General features: G+C 43.2%; 1 protein-coding gene across 1 annotated transcript in view; it reads right to left on the bottom strand.

The window, feature by feature from the left end:
- LOC142210210 (RNA exonuclease 1 homolog) overlaps positions 1–2,299 on the bottom strand; it is a 42,822-nt gene extending 40,523 nt beyond the window's left edge. Inside the window, exon 1 of the mRNA XM_075279272.1 lies at positions 2,249–2,299. Coding sequence (XP_075135373.1) covers positions 2,249–2,299 — 51 coding nt within the window. The remainder of the gene's footprint in view (positions 1–2,248) is intronic.
- Between the last annotated feature and the right edge of the window lie 13,347 nt (positions 2,300–15,646).

Genomic DNA, 15,646 nt, shown 5'->3' with positions numbered 1-15,646 from the left:
TCAGTTCACGAGCGCCGGAGGAGGACGGGACCTGAGGACATCGGAGGAAGAGGAGGCGTGGATGAAGAAGACGGCGCACCCTGAACCTTAGAAAGCCGACAGTGCACTGAATTCAGCGCTCTATCAGCTTTCCCATTCTGTGCCCCCAGTGAAGAGCTATCGGTGCCGGTACCATAGTTCTTCACTGTCAGAAGGGCGTTTCTGACAGTCAGTCAGGAACGCTCTTCCTCACAGTAGAGTCTTTGAGAGGGGGCATTGCTTACCACCCAGCCATGACATTGAGCGGTGAGGAACAGGCCAGAGCCGACTCCACATGCATCATCCATGACGCCCAAAGACGACAACACAGAAGGGGCGGACGCAGCTCAGGAAGGCGGCGGCGCTGGCTATGGCAAAAGGTAGGAGACGAATAGCCTTTTTTAAGGCTATTCCGACATGGTCAGAGGAAAGAACTTCTTTTAATGGTAGAATCCCTTTAAGCGGCGGCCGTCGGCGAAGTCTGCCTGCCGCTTCCATACATTGCAATGGGAGCGCGCTATTCAAATAGTATTCGCGCATCTCTAACTTCAATTGTAAGAAATTACAATTGAAGTTAGAGATGAACGAATACTATTTGAATAGCACGCTCCCATTGCAATGTATGGAAGCGGCCGGCGGCCTCCGCTTAACTACTCGCATGCCGCCGCTTCAATCCATCAACCCCTGCCATTTTTTTTCTAATATAAGACATACCCCGAAAGTAAGACATAGTGGGACTTTTGGGGGTAAAAAGAATGTAGGACACTGTCTTACTTTCAGGGAAACACGGTATGCACTCTACTGTGAGGAATGGCATTCCTGACCATCAAACGCCCTTCTGACAGTGAAGAGCTACGGAACCGGGACAGATAGCTCTTCACCCGGGGCACAAAATGGGAAAGCGATAATGAGCTGAATTCAGCGCACTGTCGGCTTTTTAGCAGTATATAAAACCGCATGTGCCCCAGGAGGTGAAAGGTCCTCTTTAATCTTTGTTGCGAGAGTAGTACCCAATGTTAAAGTATACAAATGTATACCGTAAACTAATCATAAGGCTCAAGCAAAGTACACAGTCTAAAAAAACCCATCTATGTCTCATCTGAAGCTCTGTTCATACTGGTGTACCTGTAACAATCCATTTCTGTCACATGTCAGACCTACAGAAGAGTAAAGGCTGGTGAGGAGTAGGTTTTGACAGAAATCTAGGCAATATCATTCCACATCACATAAGAGAATATCTAGCTCTAATGCAGATGTAATGGTGGCTTTATATCCAATACAACCAGAGAGATTGAAACATTTCTAAAATAAGAATAAGTAACATGAGGTCAGGAAATATTTACACATAAAAAGCATCAGAAACAAAACAACTCTGTTAGACCGGTTGCAGGCAGTTATTACGCCTAAGGTCTGGTTCCCATCTGCGATCAGGGACCCCCGAATGGAAACCTATACACATAAAGCAGTTACCTAAAGAAACCTGCAGACCCCATAGACTATAATGGGGGTCCCTGTGGCTTCAGCACAAAACATGTGGAGAGAAAAGCGCTGCTTGCTGGACTTCTCTCTGCACGTTTCACATGGAAACTGAGCGGAAACCGCACAAACCCCCATTACAGTCTATGGGGTCCGCGGGTTTCTCAGGTAACTGCTTTTTTACGAGTATAAGTTTGTTCGGGGAGTCTCCAAGTGGACTCCATGAACGGAAAGCCAAACGCAGATGTGAACCAGGAATGACAAAACGGGCAAATACCTTGGTTTCAAAAAAGGAAAAACCTGCCCAACCTTCAAACTGTAAACCTGCAGAAACCGTGTCCATTTACCCATCCAATCCTGCACTTCCAGACACTTGAGGTCACAGCCCACCTAACCTGAGATCAGTCAATAGGACAACATTGTACACTTCACGTTTTGCTGTTTCTCTTTATACATAACCTGAATGCGGTGTGAACTTGGCCCTAGTCAGTCTCCTGTACGGCAAAGCGCACCTAAACCACACGGACCACAGACTATAATGTAACCATCACCAAGTACTTAATGCAGTTTCACACCAAACTGATAAAGAATAAACACAATCCAGAACTACAGTGTATAGAGCGGCATACAAGGCCCAGTGCAGTCTTGTATCTAGACTATCCCACTAGCCGCCATAACAGCCTGGATACCAGGGGGGGAAACACTTCACACGGACAACGCCGCAAGGAGGCGCCCGGTGTCCTAGAGAACGTACTGGAATGATCTTTACCGCTCTTCTGCTCTCCATCTGCCCCCGGAGCAGCATGGCGGAACTGGCAGTGAGGCCGACTACAGCCGCCTGGCTCTGTGGAGACCGGGCAGTCCAGAAGATGGAAGAATCCCGCGGAACGTAACATGAGCGCTGAGGTAACCCCGCTCTGCAGTAGCAGCAGCACCGCGCGCCAATCACAGGATGTATAATGGCTACGTCATCAGCAGTCCTCCAATCAGCGGCGTCGGAGTCTCTGCCACAGATCAGAACGCGTTATATCCACAAGCAATCCACACAAGGCGGCTTTGCTGCTGCATGTCTGTCATGGAAATGCGGCTGTGGGTTTTTGTGAAATTACTGTCTCAAAAAACACCAAAAATAGGTGATATTGTGAGGTGATATTCCGTCTGCAATGGCTTTAATAGGTTTCAACTCATTTCACAGGGTAAAGTAAATTGACAAGCCCTGAGGCCATCATGTTGGTACAGTACAACACAGGCGCTGGTGACTGCTGCAGATCTAGGGGATCAGTTTGTAGTATAATCTGCAACAATTGGAGTTATTTATGCGTTTTCACGTCACCATTTATCTCATTGTATAAAATCCATAAGAAAGGCCTTGTGAGACTGTAAATAGTGACTGTCATTGTGAAACAGAAGCTGAGGAGCCGTCTGTCCACGAGACATCTTGGAGATTGCAATAGACTTCACTAACTTCCCTAAAGGTCTGGCAATACCGCAAGTGGGGAGATCACTGTCATACAGCAGCTAAAGGACTAGATTGTGGGAATTCTTCATCTGTTTAGGAAATATCTTCTACTGACCCAACCAGCTCTTCGGAGGACTGGTGACACTGTAACGAATGTTATAATGCAATATATGGGACCTATCATCACTGTTCTCTCCGAAGCTGCATGCTCTACATAAGAAACTGCTAACCTTACAGACCCTAGAGCAGTTAGGCTGAGTTCACACAGAGTTTTTTGGTCCAGAATTTGAGGCGGAGGCCACTTCAGATTCCAGACAAAAAAAATGTTAGCTGCGACTGGATGCCGGTGCAGTGCACCGGCATCCAGTCGCAGCACTCTGCTCCGGATTAGGCCCAAATGAATGGGCCTAGTCAGGAGGGAGTGTCTTCAGGTGGACGTCCGAGGCTGAACCGGCCGCAGCATCCGCCTGAAGAATGAGCATGTCGCTTCTGTTTTCCGGTAGCCGGAACAGACCGCTCACGGAAAAAAGAAATGACCCTCTCAAAATCCTGACCAAAAACTCTGTGTGAACTCAGCCTTATTGGTCTTATTGAACCTCACTAAGGGCTCGTTCACATCTGCGCCAGTACTCCATTCTGCAGGTTTCTGTTTCCTGCACAAAACAGGGGCAGGACACGGAAACCTGCCAGCATGTTTCATACCCATTCATTTGAATGGGCTTGAAAAGTGTCCAGCCGTGTACGCCGAGTGCATTTTATGCGCTCCGCGGCTAAACTGTTTTTCTTTAAACCAGACACAGAGTCGGACATGCAGTACTCTGTGTCCGGTTTAAAAAAAACAGTTTTGCCGCAGATCGCATAAAACGCTCACCGGCACTCACGGCCGGACTCGGCATGACAGGTTTCCGTCTTCTGCATGCAGAAGACAGAAACCTGAAAATGGAGTTCAGGCGCTGGTGTGAACCTAGCGTAAGGCTGAAGTCCCACGTTGCAAAAACGCTGCGATTTTTTCTTTTTTTGCTGTGGAAACAGAAGAAAAAACTCAACTTTTTCAGTACCTGCAAAGTGAATGAAATTCTGGCTAATCCCATCCACACATTGCAGATAAAAAAACACTGAGGAAAGCCTGAGTTTTTGAAAAACGCAGCATGACAATTATACCTTGCATTTTCCTTATAGATTTACTAAGGGAACAAAATTCACAAAGAAAAACGCAATTAAAAATTATGTGGAAAAAACACAATGCATTTCCGCTGCATTTTTTAGCTGTGTTTTGCAATGTGGAGCCTTGGCTAATGCCACCCAGTAAATCGCTGCCAAAACCCACTGCGGAAAACACAGAGACGGAAATGCATCACAATTTTTCCAATAGCAGAGTTTTCCTCTGCAAACTTTCTGTCTCTATTATATCTATATGGTAAACACCAGCGGTGCCATAGATATGATTGACATGCTGTGATTTACAAAAATGTGAGGGTTTTTTTATATCGTAGAATTTCCACTGTGGAGTTTTTACTGTAATGTGTGGATGGGAGTAGCCAGAAACTCATCCACTTTTCAGGTACTGTAATATGCAGCATTTTATGCCACAGTGTTTCTGCCGTGGCCAAAATTCTGCGTATTCACATTGTGGGGCAACGACCTCATGGGGTTTTCCAGGCTTAATTGATGACCAATCCTACGTCGTGCCAACAATATCCTGGCTAAAACTCTAGCTTTATCTGTTCCCAGTGCTTTCACTTTTTAGTGTGTGAAACACTGAATAATTTCACCTGTATATCATTACTGGCCATGTAGTTTTGCTGTTGCCAAGCATGATGTAAAAGGTAAAGTGAATCTGCATTAACCTTTAGAGAAGTGAATGCATTGGCGGCCCAGGGACTGGACATGGCTATAGATCAGGGATAGGGAACCTTCGGCTCTCCAGTTGCTGTGAAACTACAACTCCCAACATGCTCCATTCACTTGCATGGGAGTTCCAAGAACAGCAGAGCAAGTATGCATGCTGGGAGTTGTAGTTTTACACCAGCTGGAGAGCCGTACGTTCCCTACCCCTGCTATAGAAGGAGCGGTGACCCTTACGTAGGTCGTCAGTTGAATACCACTGCATGCCCAAAGCTGGGACCCCAGGCAATCAGCTGTTTGATGAGGCAAATAGCATACAGGTGAGCACTGTGGCCTCTTCACTACTTAGGGTGAATTCACACTGAGTAAACGCTAGCTTATTCTGAACGTAAAACACGTTCAGAATAAGCGGCGTCTAAAGCAGCTCCATTCATTTCTATGGGAGCGGGGATACGAGCGCTCCCCATAGAAATGAATGGGCTGCTTCTTTCACTCCGTGCAGTCCCATTGAAGTGAATGGGGAGTGCCGGCGTATACGGCAAGCTCTGCTCATGCCGGAGCGTACACGCCGGCACTCCCCATTCACTTCAATGGGACTGCACGGAGTGAAAGAAGCAGCCCATTCATTTCTATGGGGAGCGCTCGTATCCCCGCTCCCATAGAAATGAATGGAGCTGCTTTAGACGCCGCTTATTCTGAACGTGTTTTACGTTCAGAATAAGCTAGCATTTACTCAGTGTGAATGCACCCTTACTAAGCACACCACCATACCTCTGTATATCGGCTGTGCTTGGTATCACAACTCACTGACAATGAGACACATTCACTTGAATAAGAGCTGCAGACAGGTTATGCGACCAATGACTGTGACGTCATATGGTTTGTGATGTGAAAGTAGCACTCAGTGAGGGCTGCTGCCACTTTGAAGAGCTGTTCCACAGGGGTCCCGGCTATCACATCCACACTAAACTTCATTTGATGACTTATTCTAGGTTGTACAGGGTACACTGCAAAAGTGTCTCCCTATGCGACTTTGCCACTCCAAATAGGGTTGGAATCCAAAGTTTAAAGAGGACCTGAAAGTGCTTATATGTGTTTTAGTAAGTAAATGAAATCCTCATTAAGTAATACTTCTGAGGCATCCCTTTTATAACTCTGTATTGTGCTATTCCTGTTATTCCTCTTACAAATGTATGCATACATTGACAACTGGGTGTTACCTTTTGTCAAAGTGGTGTGTCATTCTAGGATCATCCACACTGACTGGATATTGTCAGAATACATAGGGACACTGATAACAATGTTGTCAATTTCTGAATATATTTTAAGAGTTGAGATCTAAGAAAGGCTGCTCCAGAATAGTTTTGCTATGGGAAAGATGATTTACTCAATCAGATGCCTAGAGAGGTGTCTTTAACCAATGTATTACAGGGAGTCTATCACAAAGAAATTTGCTTATAAGCCGCTTACAAGCTTTTGTAGCTGCCGTTACTGGTATAGTGATCATACCTTCAATGAGCTGTTCATCCAGAGCAGGGGTAGGGAACGTACGGCTCTCCAGCTGTTGCAAAACTACAACTCCCAGCATGCATGCTGGCTCTGCTGTTCTGGGAACTCCCATGGAAGTGAATGGAGCATGATGGGAGTTGTAGTTTCACAGCAGCTGGAGAGCCAAAGGTTCCCTACCCCTGATCCAGAGCATGGTTGCACCCATCAGAGCTCCTGTTTTTGTTTTTGGTTGAAAAACAGAAGCAGTATGGCACAGGAAAAGTATGTTCACTAGCCAATGGCGTTCCTACCATACAGGCAGTATAGGCAATTGCTATAGGACCGTAGATGGAGGGGTTACTCTCACAACACTTTGATATTGTTTAACATCTGTCAGTCTAAATACCGTTAATCCTTCTTCCCTGCTTTGTTTATGATACCCTTTAATGAAAAAGCAGCAGTCGGTCAGTATATAGACAAATAAGGGAGACTGTGTCTGAAAGGGTTACAATATTCTTCCTGTCATTTGGACTAAGGGGAGCCTAATTTGAACTTTTGCTCCATGTCCCTATGATTTCTGTGTAGCCCCCTACAACTGACTGCTCTTACAACTACAATTGGGTGGTTTACAAGATATTGTAGACTCTCTTTAAGGTAATACTGTATATTTTTATATTATTACAAACTGACCTTAGTACAAAGAAAATACTGAAGAATTCGAAACTCATTTTTCAAAGCTTTGAACTTTTAATTTCATTTCTCAGTTCTTCACAAAGCAAACACATCATACAAAGTCTTAGTATCTACTGTAAAAAAAAAAACTATTGATATGCATCACCACATTAGCAAATGACTTTGTCTGATTTAGCATAGGGTTCACAATGAAACAATTTCTCCAGCTTACAATGTCTTGTTAGTAAAGCCATGCACATTCCAAGGATAAGAAGAATACAAGATATTTAACACACCATTGTACAATGTCCCCTCCAAATATGCAAAAATAGTATTCAGTTGTACTAAAAATAGAAGCGGCCATTGTGAGAGCTCAGATATGCTGATATTGTCCAGTTTCTTCTTCCCCTGTTCACAGTTGTCTTCTTACTCTGTTATGGATTGCGAATAAGGTCTGATGCTGTTTCCCTGTACATAGCAAGACTGCAGACTTCATAAATGCGGAAGGAGGCAAAAGTAGAGCCCACCATGCAGGTAGCACCAAGTACATACCACCAGTTAAACAGACCATAAGACATGCCCTTAACAATGCTGTATAGTCCAAAAGACATCATGATAACTAATGAGATGATCTGTAGACAGAGTGGAGGACCTCTGCTCAAACTCTGCATTGTGTCTTGGCAGCCTCAGGTATCCTTCAGATGGGAAAGAAGACACTTGAATTAACCTGCACCTGCTGCGTTCTAATGAAATTAGGTGACTCAGACCAAAGCAGACACATTTATAGTGAAATGTGTCCTAAAAGAAATAATGAAATGGTTGTGTAATCTAAAGAGCTGGAACAGCAACTCATTTTATCCTTGGATAATCCTTACTGCTTAAGAAGGTAGTTAAACTTCTTTAGCATATGCTACAAAGAAAACATTGGTTCCATCATCTTTTCATGATATGGTGATTTTATTGCTTTCTTAATAGGAAATACTGTATGAGTAGAATAGAAATCGCTATGTTAATAATTTCATATGCATCTTAATGGAGTGCTAAAATCTACTGGCATGTACGTAACAGGCTGATGACTTAATCGGCTTCTTACTAAATTGGCCTTCCAGTCTACAGTGTGTCTTCAAGATTCGAGGACTAAAATTGTAAGATCCGTTGACTATATAGACCCATCTGAGTGAATACTAAGTATACTAGAATTCTAGGTACACACTAGTGTATATGGACAATGTACTGACAACAGATACATGCTGGGTGCGGGCCTGAGGTTACGTGGCCACGTCACCTGGCGTGTGATGGAGTGGGGGGCGGGGTCTGCATTCCGGGCCTGCTAGCAGAAGTACCATAAGTACTTCTGCAGTTTGAAATGATATTTCTGAATTACCGTAATGACTCGAGTATAAGCCGAGGCGGACTTTTTCAGCACAAAAACTGTGAAAAAAAAGTACACCCGGCTCTGCAAAAAAAGACACGCTAAGCATCTCCGTACACGGAAATATAAAAAGTCAGACTATACTTCCTAAAACTAGTCTATGCCCCCCCCCCCAATGCGTGGTCAGACCATGATTTGGTAATGATAAACTTAGTCTTCCATCACCCATCTATTCAATGCTCTAACACTAATCCCTCCTGACTGACTCTGGTATCCTATGATGAACCACAGATGTTCTTACCCATTTCTTTGCTCTGAACAGATCATTGGACATGGACCCAGCTATTAACTGGGCGGCCCGCAAGGCCACAGTCAGAAGTTCCCTTATAGCGCAGGCCTCTCGCTTAAAAAGAGAAAGGACCAAAGTTCAGTCAGATTTACAGAATAACCTCCTTAACTTGAAACTGCTAACCAGCATCAATTTTCCTGGTACCTAGTGAAATGCATTAGGGATGTTAAATAAAGTTTGACTCCATCCTAGCTCACCGGACTGAAAATTGCCGTACTCAGGAGAAATGTTTTTGCTACACAAATAAACTTGACAAGCTATTAGCCTCTAAACTACGAGCACGTCAGCGGTTAAACTTGGTTTATGAAATATAGGAACCTAGGGGTGTTATGACCTCTAATCCTAAATCCATATATACGCTATTCCACCACTTTTACCAAAAACTCTACTCAGCCCCAGTGCCGCACCTCCCATGAGGCGACCTGAAGTGACCGCTTCAGGCGGCGCTATGCCAGGACTAGGGGGAGGGCGGCATTTTTGCTGACCTGGCTTAGGGTCACCATCACTGAGTGGTGGATTGGGGAGGTCGCTGGAGCAGCGCTGCTCTAGCGGCCACCCCTCACGCTCAGGCAGAGAGCAGGTCCTCTCCGTGCCTGCTCTCTGCCTGCTAAAGGCGATCGCTCCGCTTGACCCCGCCCCCTCCGCTCGGCCCCCTCCGGTGGGGGGACGGCTTTCTGACGTCAGCTTCAGGCGGCCGAAAGCCATGGTTCACCCCTGCTCAGCCCCCACTATGGCCCCCCCCCAGAGATTGCTTCCTTTCTCCATTCTCTAACCTCCTTTCTGTTTCATCTTCCCAGGCTGCGCTCCTTAATGGCTCCATCACTACAGAGGCGTTAGGTGCTGCCATTATCATCCTCAAAACAAAAATTAAAGAACATCCTCTTGCCCCATCTCCTTCAAATGTTTAATCTTGTCTTGCAGGGTGGTAAATTCCCCCAGGACATGCTCAGCGCTACCATCACAGTTGCAAAGAGTTGGAGTTGGTGGAGGTACTCTTTATGTTTCAGTCCGTGCATGGATAGATGGAGATGTACAGTTATATGGCATACAAACATAAAGTATATAGTATATTATTCTGGGCACACTCATGGTAATATGTATAACCACATGAAGTCACAGCTTCTCAGGCTTATGCTACTTTCATTTACATTACTTCAAGAGAGTTAATTAATCCCAATGCATTTGTAAGAATATTAACTTCACATTAGTTAATGAATGTTCTGTCCTAAGTACATTACTTTTCCACAAGTTATCCTCTGTCATACCAATTCATCAAAGCTTTAAGATGGCAATTTAAATTGGAACAAGGTTAATGAGTCAATCATCATAATGTGAAGCAAAGACGTCAGTAAATTGAGTTATCAACCAAAGAAGCTGAGAAGAAGCTCTCAATAACCTCTACTTTGGGATACTTCAGATAAAATATGAGGAAATTCCTTAATATACTGATATACTAGTAGTAATGAAATCACACCAATATTTGAACTTTATCAAAATGTAATTTCCAAGTCCCAAGGTACATATGTGCTATTAAATATATCCAAATACATGGAATTTGTAATTTGGGGGTAAATTATTTAGGGTGTATTTAGGAAGAGATTGTGTATTACAGGAGATATATCTATATATACAATACATATATAGATATTGTACGCTGATCAGGCCTACAACACTCCTAATAACAGAGTGATTACAAGGACATTACTGCTACCACTGCTTATACCATACCGCCGGCCCTTGACAAAGCCCTATTGGGCGAAACACGCGTCGGGTCGTGGGCACGGCGGTATGGTATAAGCAGTGGTAGCAGTAATGTCCTTGTAATCACTCTGTTATTAGGAGTAGTTTGGCCTATGTAGTCACTCTTTCATTATGGCTATACTTGTGTTTTATATTATGGAATGTGCTGGAATGATTGTGGGGTTGATATAATGTGGGATTGTGTCTCACCCTTTATGTTATTCCACCCATGTATTCATTGCTGCATATATATATTCATTTGGTACAGACAACTCCCTATTGTCATCTTCTTTTGTAACACTTACTGCAATATTTGCTGCAATACCTACCGTTACCATCTTGTGCCCATTTAGGTATTCCATTCCCTTTATATATATTTTTATATGTATTTGTCTTGTTATATGTTTTTTATTCAATAAAATTTTGTATTGTGTGGTAAATTAGTTATGCCTGGTGGTTTTCTATATTTTATGTATTAAATTACACCAGATGTTCTACCTATTTGTGGTAGTATATGTGACATTAATAATAATAATAAAAAAAAAATTATTTATATAGCGCCAACATATTCCACAGCGCTGTACAATTTGTAGGGTTCAAATACAGACAGATACATTACAAAGAAAGACATTTCACACAATGGGACTGAGGGCCCTGCTCGCAAGAGCTTACAATCTATGAGGTAGAGGGGGCGGCATTGCTTATGCAGAGGTCAAACACTTTTGTAATAGAGGTGACTGTCATTACATAAACATAAGACTTTATGAGCCGTCAACAGTCGTGTCCTTTAACATGTGGATGGAGCTTGGACCTATAAAGTTAGCATGAGATGACATCATATCATGTGGGGACATATGGGAGTGGGGACAGAGGAGGGTTAAGGGTTTATGTTAGAAATTGTGATAGGCTTGTCTGAAAAGATGTGTCTTTAGTTTGCGTTTGAAACTGTAGAAATTGGGAGTTAATCTGATTTCCGGGGTAGTGGGACAGGTAGAGGTTGGTAGTGGGACCTGTCATTCCACCCCCCTCCAGTTCACACTTTGGGGATGTTCCGGCAGCGACTCAGCTGCAGAGTCTCCTCGTCAAGGAAGCTTAAGAAGTTGTTCCAGCAGCAGACTTTGGCAGAGCTTGGCTGGAGAGCCAACAGAGAGGTCGGTTTTTGGAGCTGTGTCCTGAATTATTCAACTGGCTTTTGATTTCTGTGATTCTAGGTGAGGTAACCTATTCTATGTTTAGTTAGAGCCTAGCCGGGCAGGTATTTATTTTTGTATTGTTTCCTTTTGTTGCTGCACCATTTTGTTTTGAGTGAATATAAACTCTACCTTTGTTTGGACTAAAGAAACTGGACTTTTGTGTCTATGCCACCCCACCTAGCAACCCCAGACCCTGACAATATATATGTTTTTCTTTTTCCAAAAGGTATAGTAAGTGTTAAAAGTCAGAAGTAAGCAGTAGAAGTGACCCCCAAGTCACTACCATTTCAATGCTGTCTGGGTCCCAGCAGCTTCTACAGTTCCTGACTCTTAGCAGGGTCATATGACTGCTGTGTTATAGCGGAGTTTAGCCACATCATGGCAGCCCTGCAGCTAGCTGCTGGAAGGGCCTGCTGTCATAACACATAATGACCCCAATGTGATCCCTGAGACCCAATCACTGGTCACTGATGTCAGGCAGAAGCACCAAAGAGAACAGGGAGCTGCATCTAAATCTAGGGAAGGCGAATAACTATTATTTATGTTTTATCACCCCTCCTGGGCCTCCTTATTATACATACTGTGTGGAGAGACCACTATGGGACATTATTCTGTATGACAGAGTGATTTTCCACAAAAACCACAGGCAGTTATCCAATATAAATACATGCAAAAACGCACCATATGAACACAGCTTTACATCAAAGTGAAATTACCAGTGGACTAGGACTGGATTCAGCTATAGTTGCATCCAGATGCATAATACGTCACTACCCTGAGGGTGTTGCTACATTGTGCTCCTGCACATATACATTTACCACTATTTGGGGGCTGCACGTGTATTTTCATTGAATCTAATTGAAAAGCACAGATGCATGCCAGGAAATAGCAGTAAACACACGTGTCCAGTAGCATTTCTGTGTTATGGTTTGTGGTATATGACTTTAGTATAGGGGTCGTCTGCCTTACAATTATTACGTGGCACTCCAAGTACCTCATCTTTGATTTTTTTTTTTTTAAATTTAAATCAGCATGCCAAACAAAAGCGTCCTAGCGTATTGATTAGAGATGAGCGAACAGTGTTCTATCGAACTCATGTTCGATCGGATATTAGGCTGTTCGGCATGTTCGAATCGAATCGAACACCGCGTGGTAAAGTGCGCCATTACTCGATTCCCCTCCCACCTTCCCTGGCGCCTTTTTTGCTCCAATAACAGCGCAGGGTAGGTGGGACAGGAACTACGACACCGGTGACGTTGAAAAAAGTAGGAAAAACCCATTGGCTGCCGAAAACATGTGACCTCTAATTTAAAAGAACAGCGCCGCCCAGCTTCGCGTCATTCTGAGCTTGCAATTCACCGGGGACGGAGGTTTCCGTCCAGTTAGCTAGGGGTTAGATTCTGGGTAGGCAGGGACAGGCTAGATAGGAAGGAGAAGACAACCAACAGCTCTTATAAGAGCTAAATTCCAGGGAGAAGCTTGTCAGTGTAACGTGGCACTAACGGGCTCAATCGCCGCAACCCAGCTTTCCCAGGATCCTGAATGGAATACACTGTCAGTGTATTCCCGTATACCCGATATATACCCCGATACCCGTTCCAACGGTGTGCCCCCCCACCTTCACCCCAGAAATACCCTGCAAGTCCCCTAGCAATAGAATTGGGGCTATATACACCCACAATTTTTACTACTGGTATACAGTGCCATTGTCTGACTGGGAATTCAAAGAATATATTGGGGTTATAAATACCCTCATTTCTTGCTACTGCCATATAGTGCCAGTTTCTGACTGGTAATTCAAAGAATATATTGGGGTTACGTGCACCCACAATTTTTACTACTGGTATACAGTGCCATTGTCTGACTGGGAATTCAAAGAATATATTGGGAATACAAATACCCTCATTTCTTGCTACTGCCATATAGTGCCAGTTTCTGACTGGTAATTCAAAGAATATATTGTGGTTACGTGCACCCACAATTTTTACTACTGGTATACAGTGCCATTGTCTGACTGGGAATTCAAAGAATATATTGGGGTTATAAATACCCTCATTTCTTGCTACTGCCATATAGTGCCAGTTTCTGACTGGGAATTCAAAGAATATATTGGGGTTACGTGCACCCACAATTTTTACTACTGGTATACAGTGCCATTGTCTGACTGGGAATTCAAAGAATATATTGGGGTTATAAATACCCTCATTTCTTGCTACTGCCATATAGTGCCAGTTTCTGACTGGTAATTCAAAGAATATATTGGGGTTACGTGCACCCACAATTTTTACTACTGGTATACAGTGCCATTGTCTGACTGGGAATTCAAAGAATATATTGGGGTTATAAATACCCTCATTTCTTGCTACTGCCATATAGTGCCAGTTTCTGACTGGGAATTCAAAGAATATATTGGGGTTACGTGCACCCACAATTTTTACTACTGGTATACAGTGCCATTGTCTGACTGGGAATTCAAAGAATATATTGGGGTTATAAATACCCTCATTTCTTGCTACTGCCATATAGTGCCAGTTTCTGACTGGTAATTCAAAGAATATATTGTGGTTACGTGCACCCACAATTTTTACTACTGGTATACAGTGCCATTGTCTGACTGGGAATTCAAAGAATATATTGGGGTTATAAATACCCTCATTTCTTGCTACTGCCATATAGTGCCAGTTTCTGACTGGGAATTCAAAGAATATATTGTGGTTACGTGCACCCACAATTTTTACTACTGGTATACAGTGCCATTGTCTGACTGGGAATTCAAAGAATATATTGGGGTTATAAATACCCTCATTTCTTGCTACTGCCATATAGTGCCAGTTTCTGACTGGGAATTCAAAGAATATATTGGGGTTACGTGCACCCACAATTTTTACTACTGGTATACAGTGCCATTGTCTGACTGGGAATTCAAAGAATATATTGGGGTTATAAATACCCTCATTTCTTGCTACTGCCATATAGTGCCAGTTTCTGACTGGTAATTCAAAGAATATATTGTGGTTACGTGCACCCACAATTTTTACTACTGGTATACAGTGCCATTGTCTGACTGGGAATTCAAAGAATATATTGGGGTTATAAATACCCTCATTTCTTGCTACTGCCATATAGTGCCAGTTTCTGACTGGGAATTCAAAGAATATATTGGGGTTACGTGCACCCACAATTTTTACTACTGGTATACAGTGCCATTGTCTGACTGGGAATTCAAAGAATATATTGGGGTTATAAATACCCTCATTTCTTGCTACTGCCATATAGTGCCAGTTTCTGACTGGGAATTCAAAGAATATATTGGGGTTACGTGCACCCACAATTTTTACTACTGGTATACAGTGCCATTGTCTGACTGGGAATTCAAAGAATATATTGGGGTTATAAATACCCTCATTTCTTGCTACTGGTATATAGTGCCATTGTCTGACTGGGAATTCAAAGAATATATTGGGGTTACGTGCACCCATAATTTTTACTACTGGTATACAGTGCCATTGTCTGACTGGGAATTCAAAGAATATATTGGGAATACAAATACCCTCATTTCTTGCTACTGCCATATAGTGCCAGTTTCTGACTGGTAATTCAAAGAATATATTGTGGTTACGTGCACCCACAATTTTTACTACTGGTATACAGTGCCATTGTCTGACTGGGAATTCAAAGAATATATTGGGAATACAAATACCCTCATTTCTTGCTACTGCCATATAGTGCCAGTGTCTGACTGGGAATTCAAAGAATATATTGGGGTTACGTGCACCCACAATTTTTACTACTGGTATACAGTGCCATTGTCTGACTGGGAATTCAAAGAATATATTGGGGTTATAAATACCCTCATTTCTTGCTACTGCCATATAGTGCCAGTTTCTGACTGGTAATTCAAAGAATATATTGTGGTTACGTGCACCCACAATTTTACTACTGGTATACAGTGCCATTGTCTGACTGGGAATTCAAAGAATATATTGGGGTTATAAATACCCTCATTTCTTGCTACTGCCATATAGTGCCAGTTT

The sequence above is a fragment of the Leptodactylus fuscus genome, chromosome 1 (genome assembly GCF_031893055.1).
Source record: "Leptodactylus fuscus isolate aLepFus1 chromosome 1, aLepFus1.hap2, whole genome shotgun sequence".
Classification (NCBI taxonomy): domain Eukaryota; kingdom Metazoa; phylum Chordata; class Amphibia; order Anura; family Leptodactylidae; genus Leptodactylus; species Leptodactylus fuscus.
This window is presented reverse-complemented; position numbering and strand designations above follow the sequence as displayed.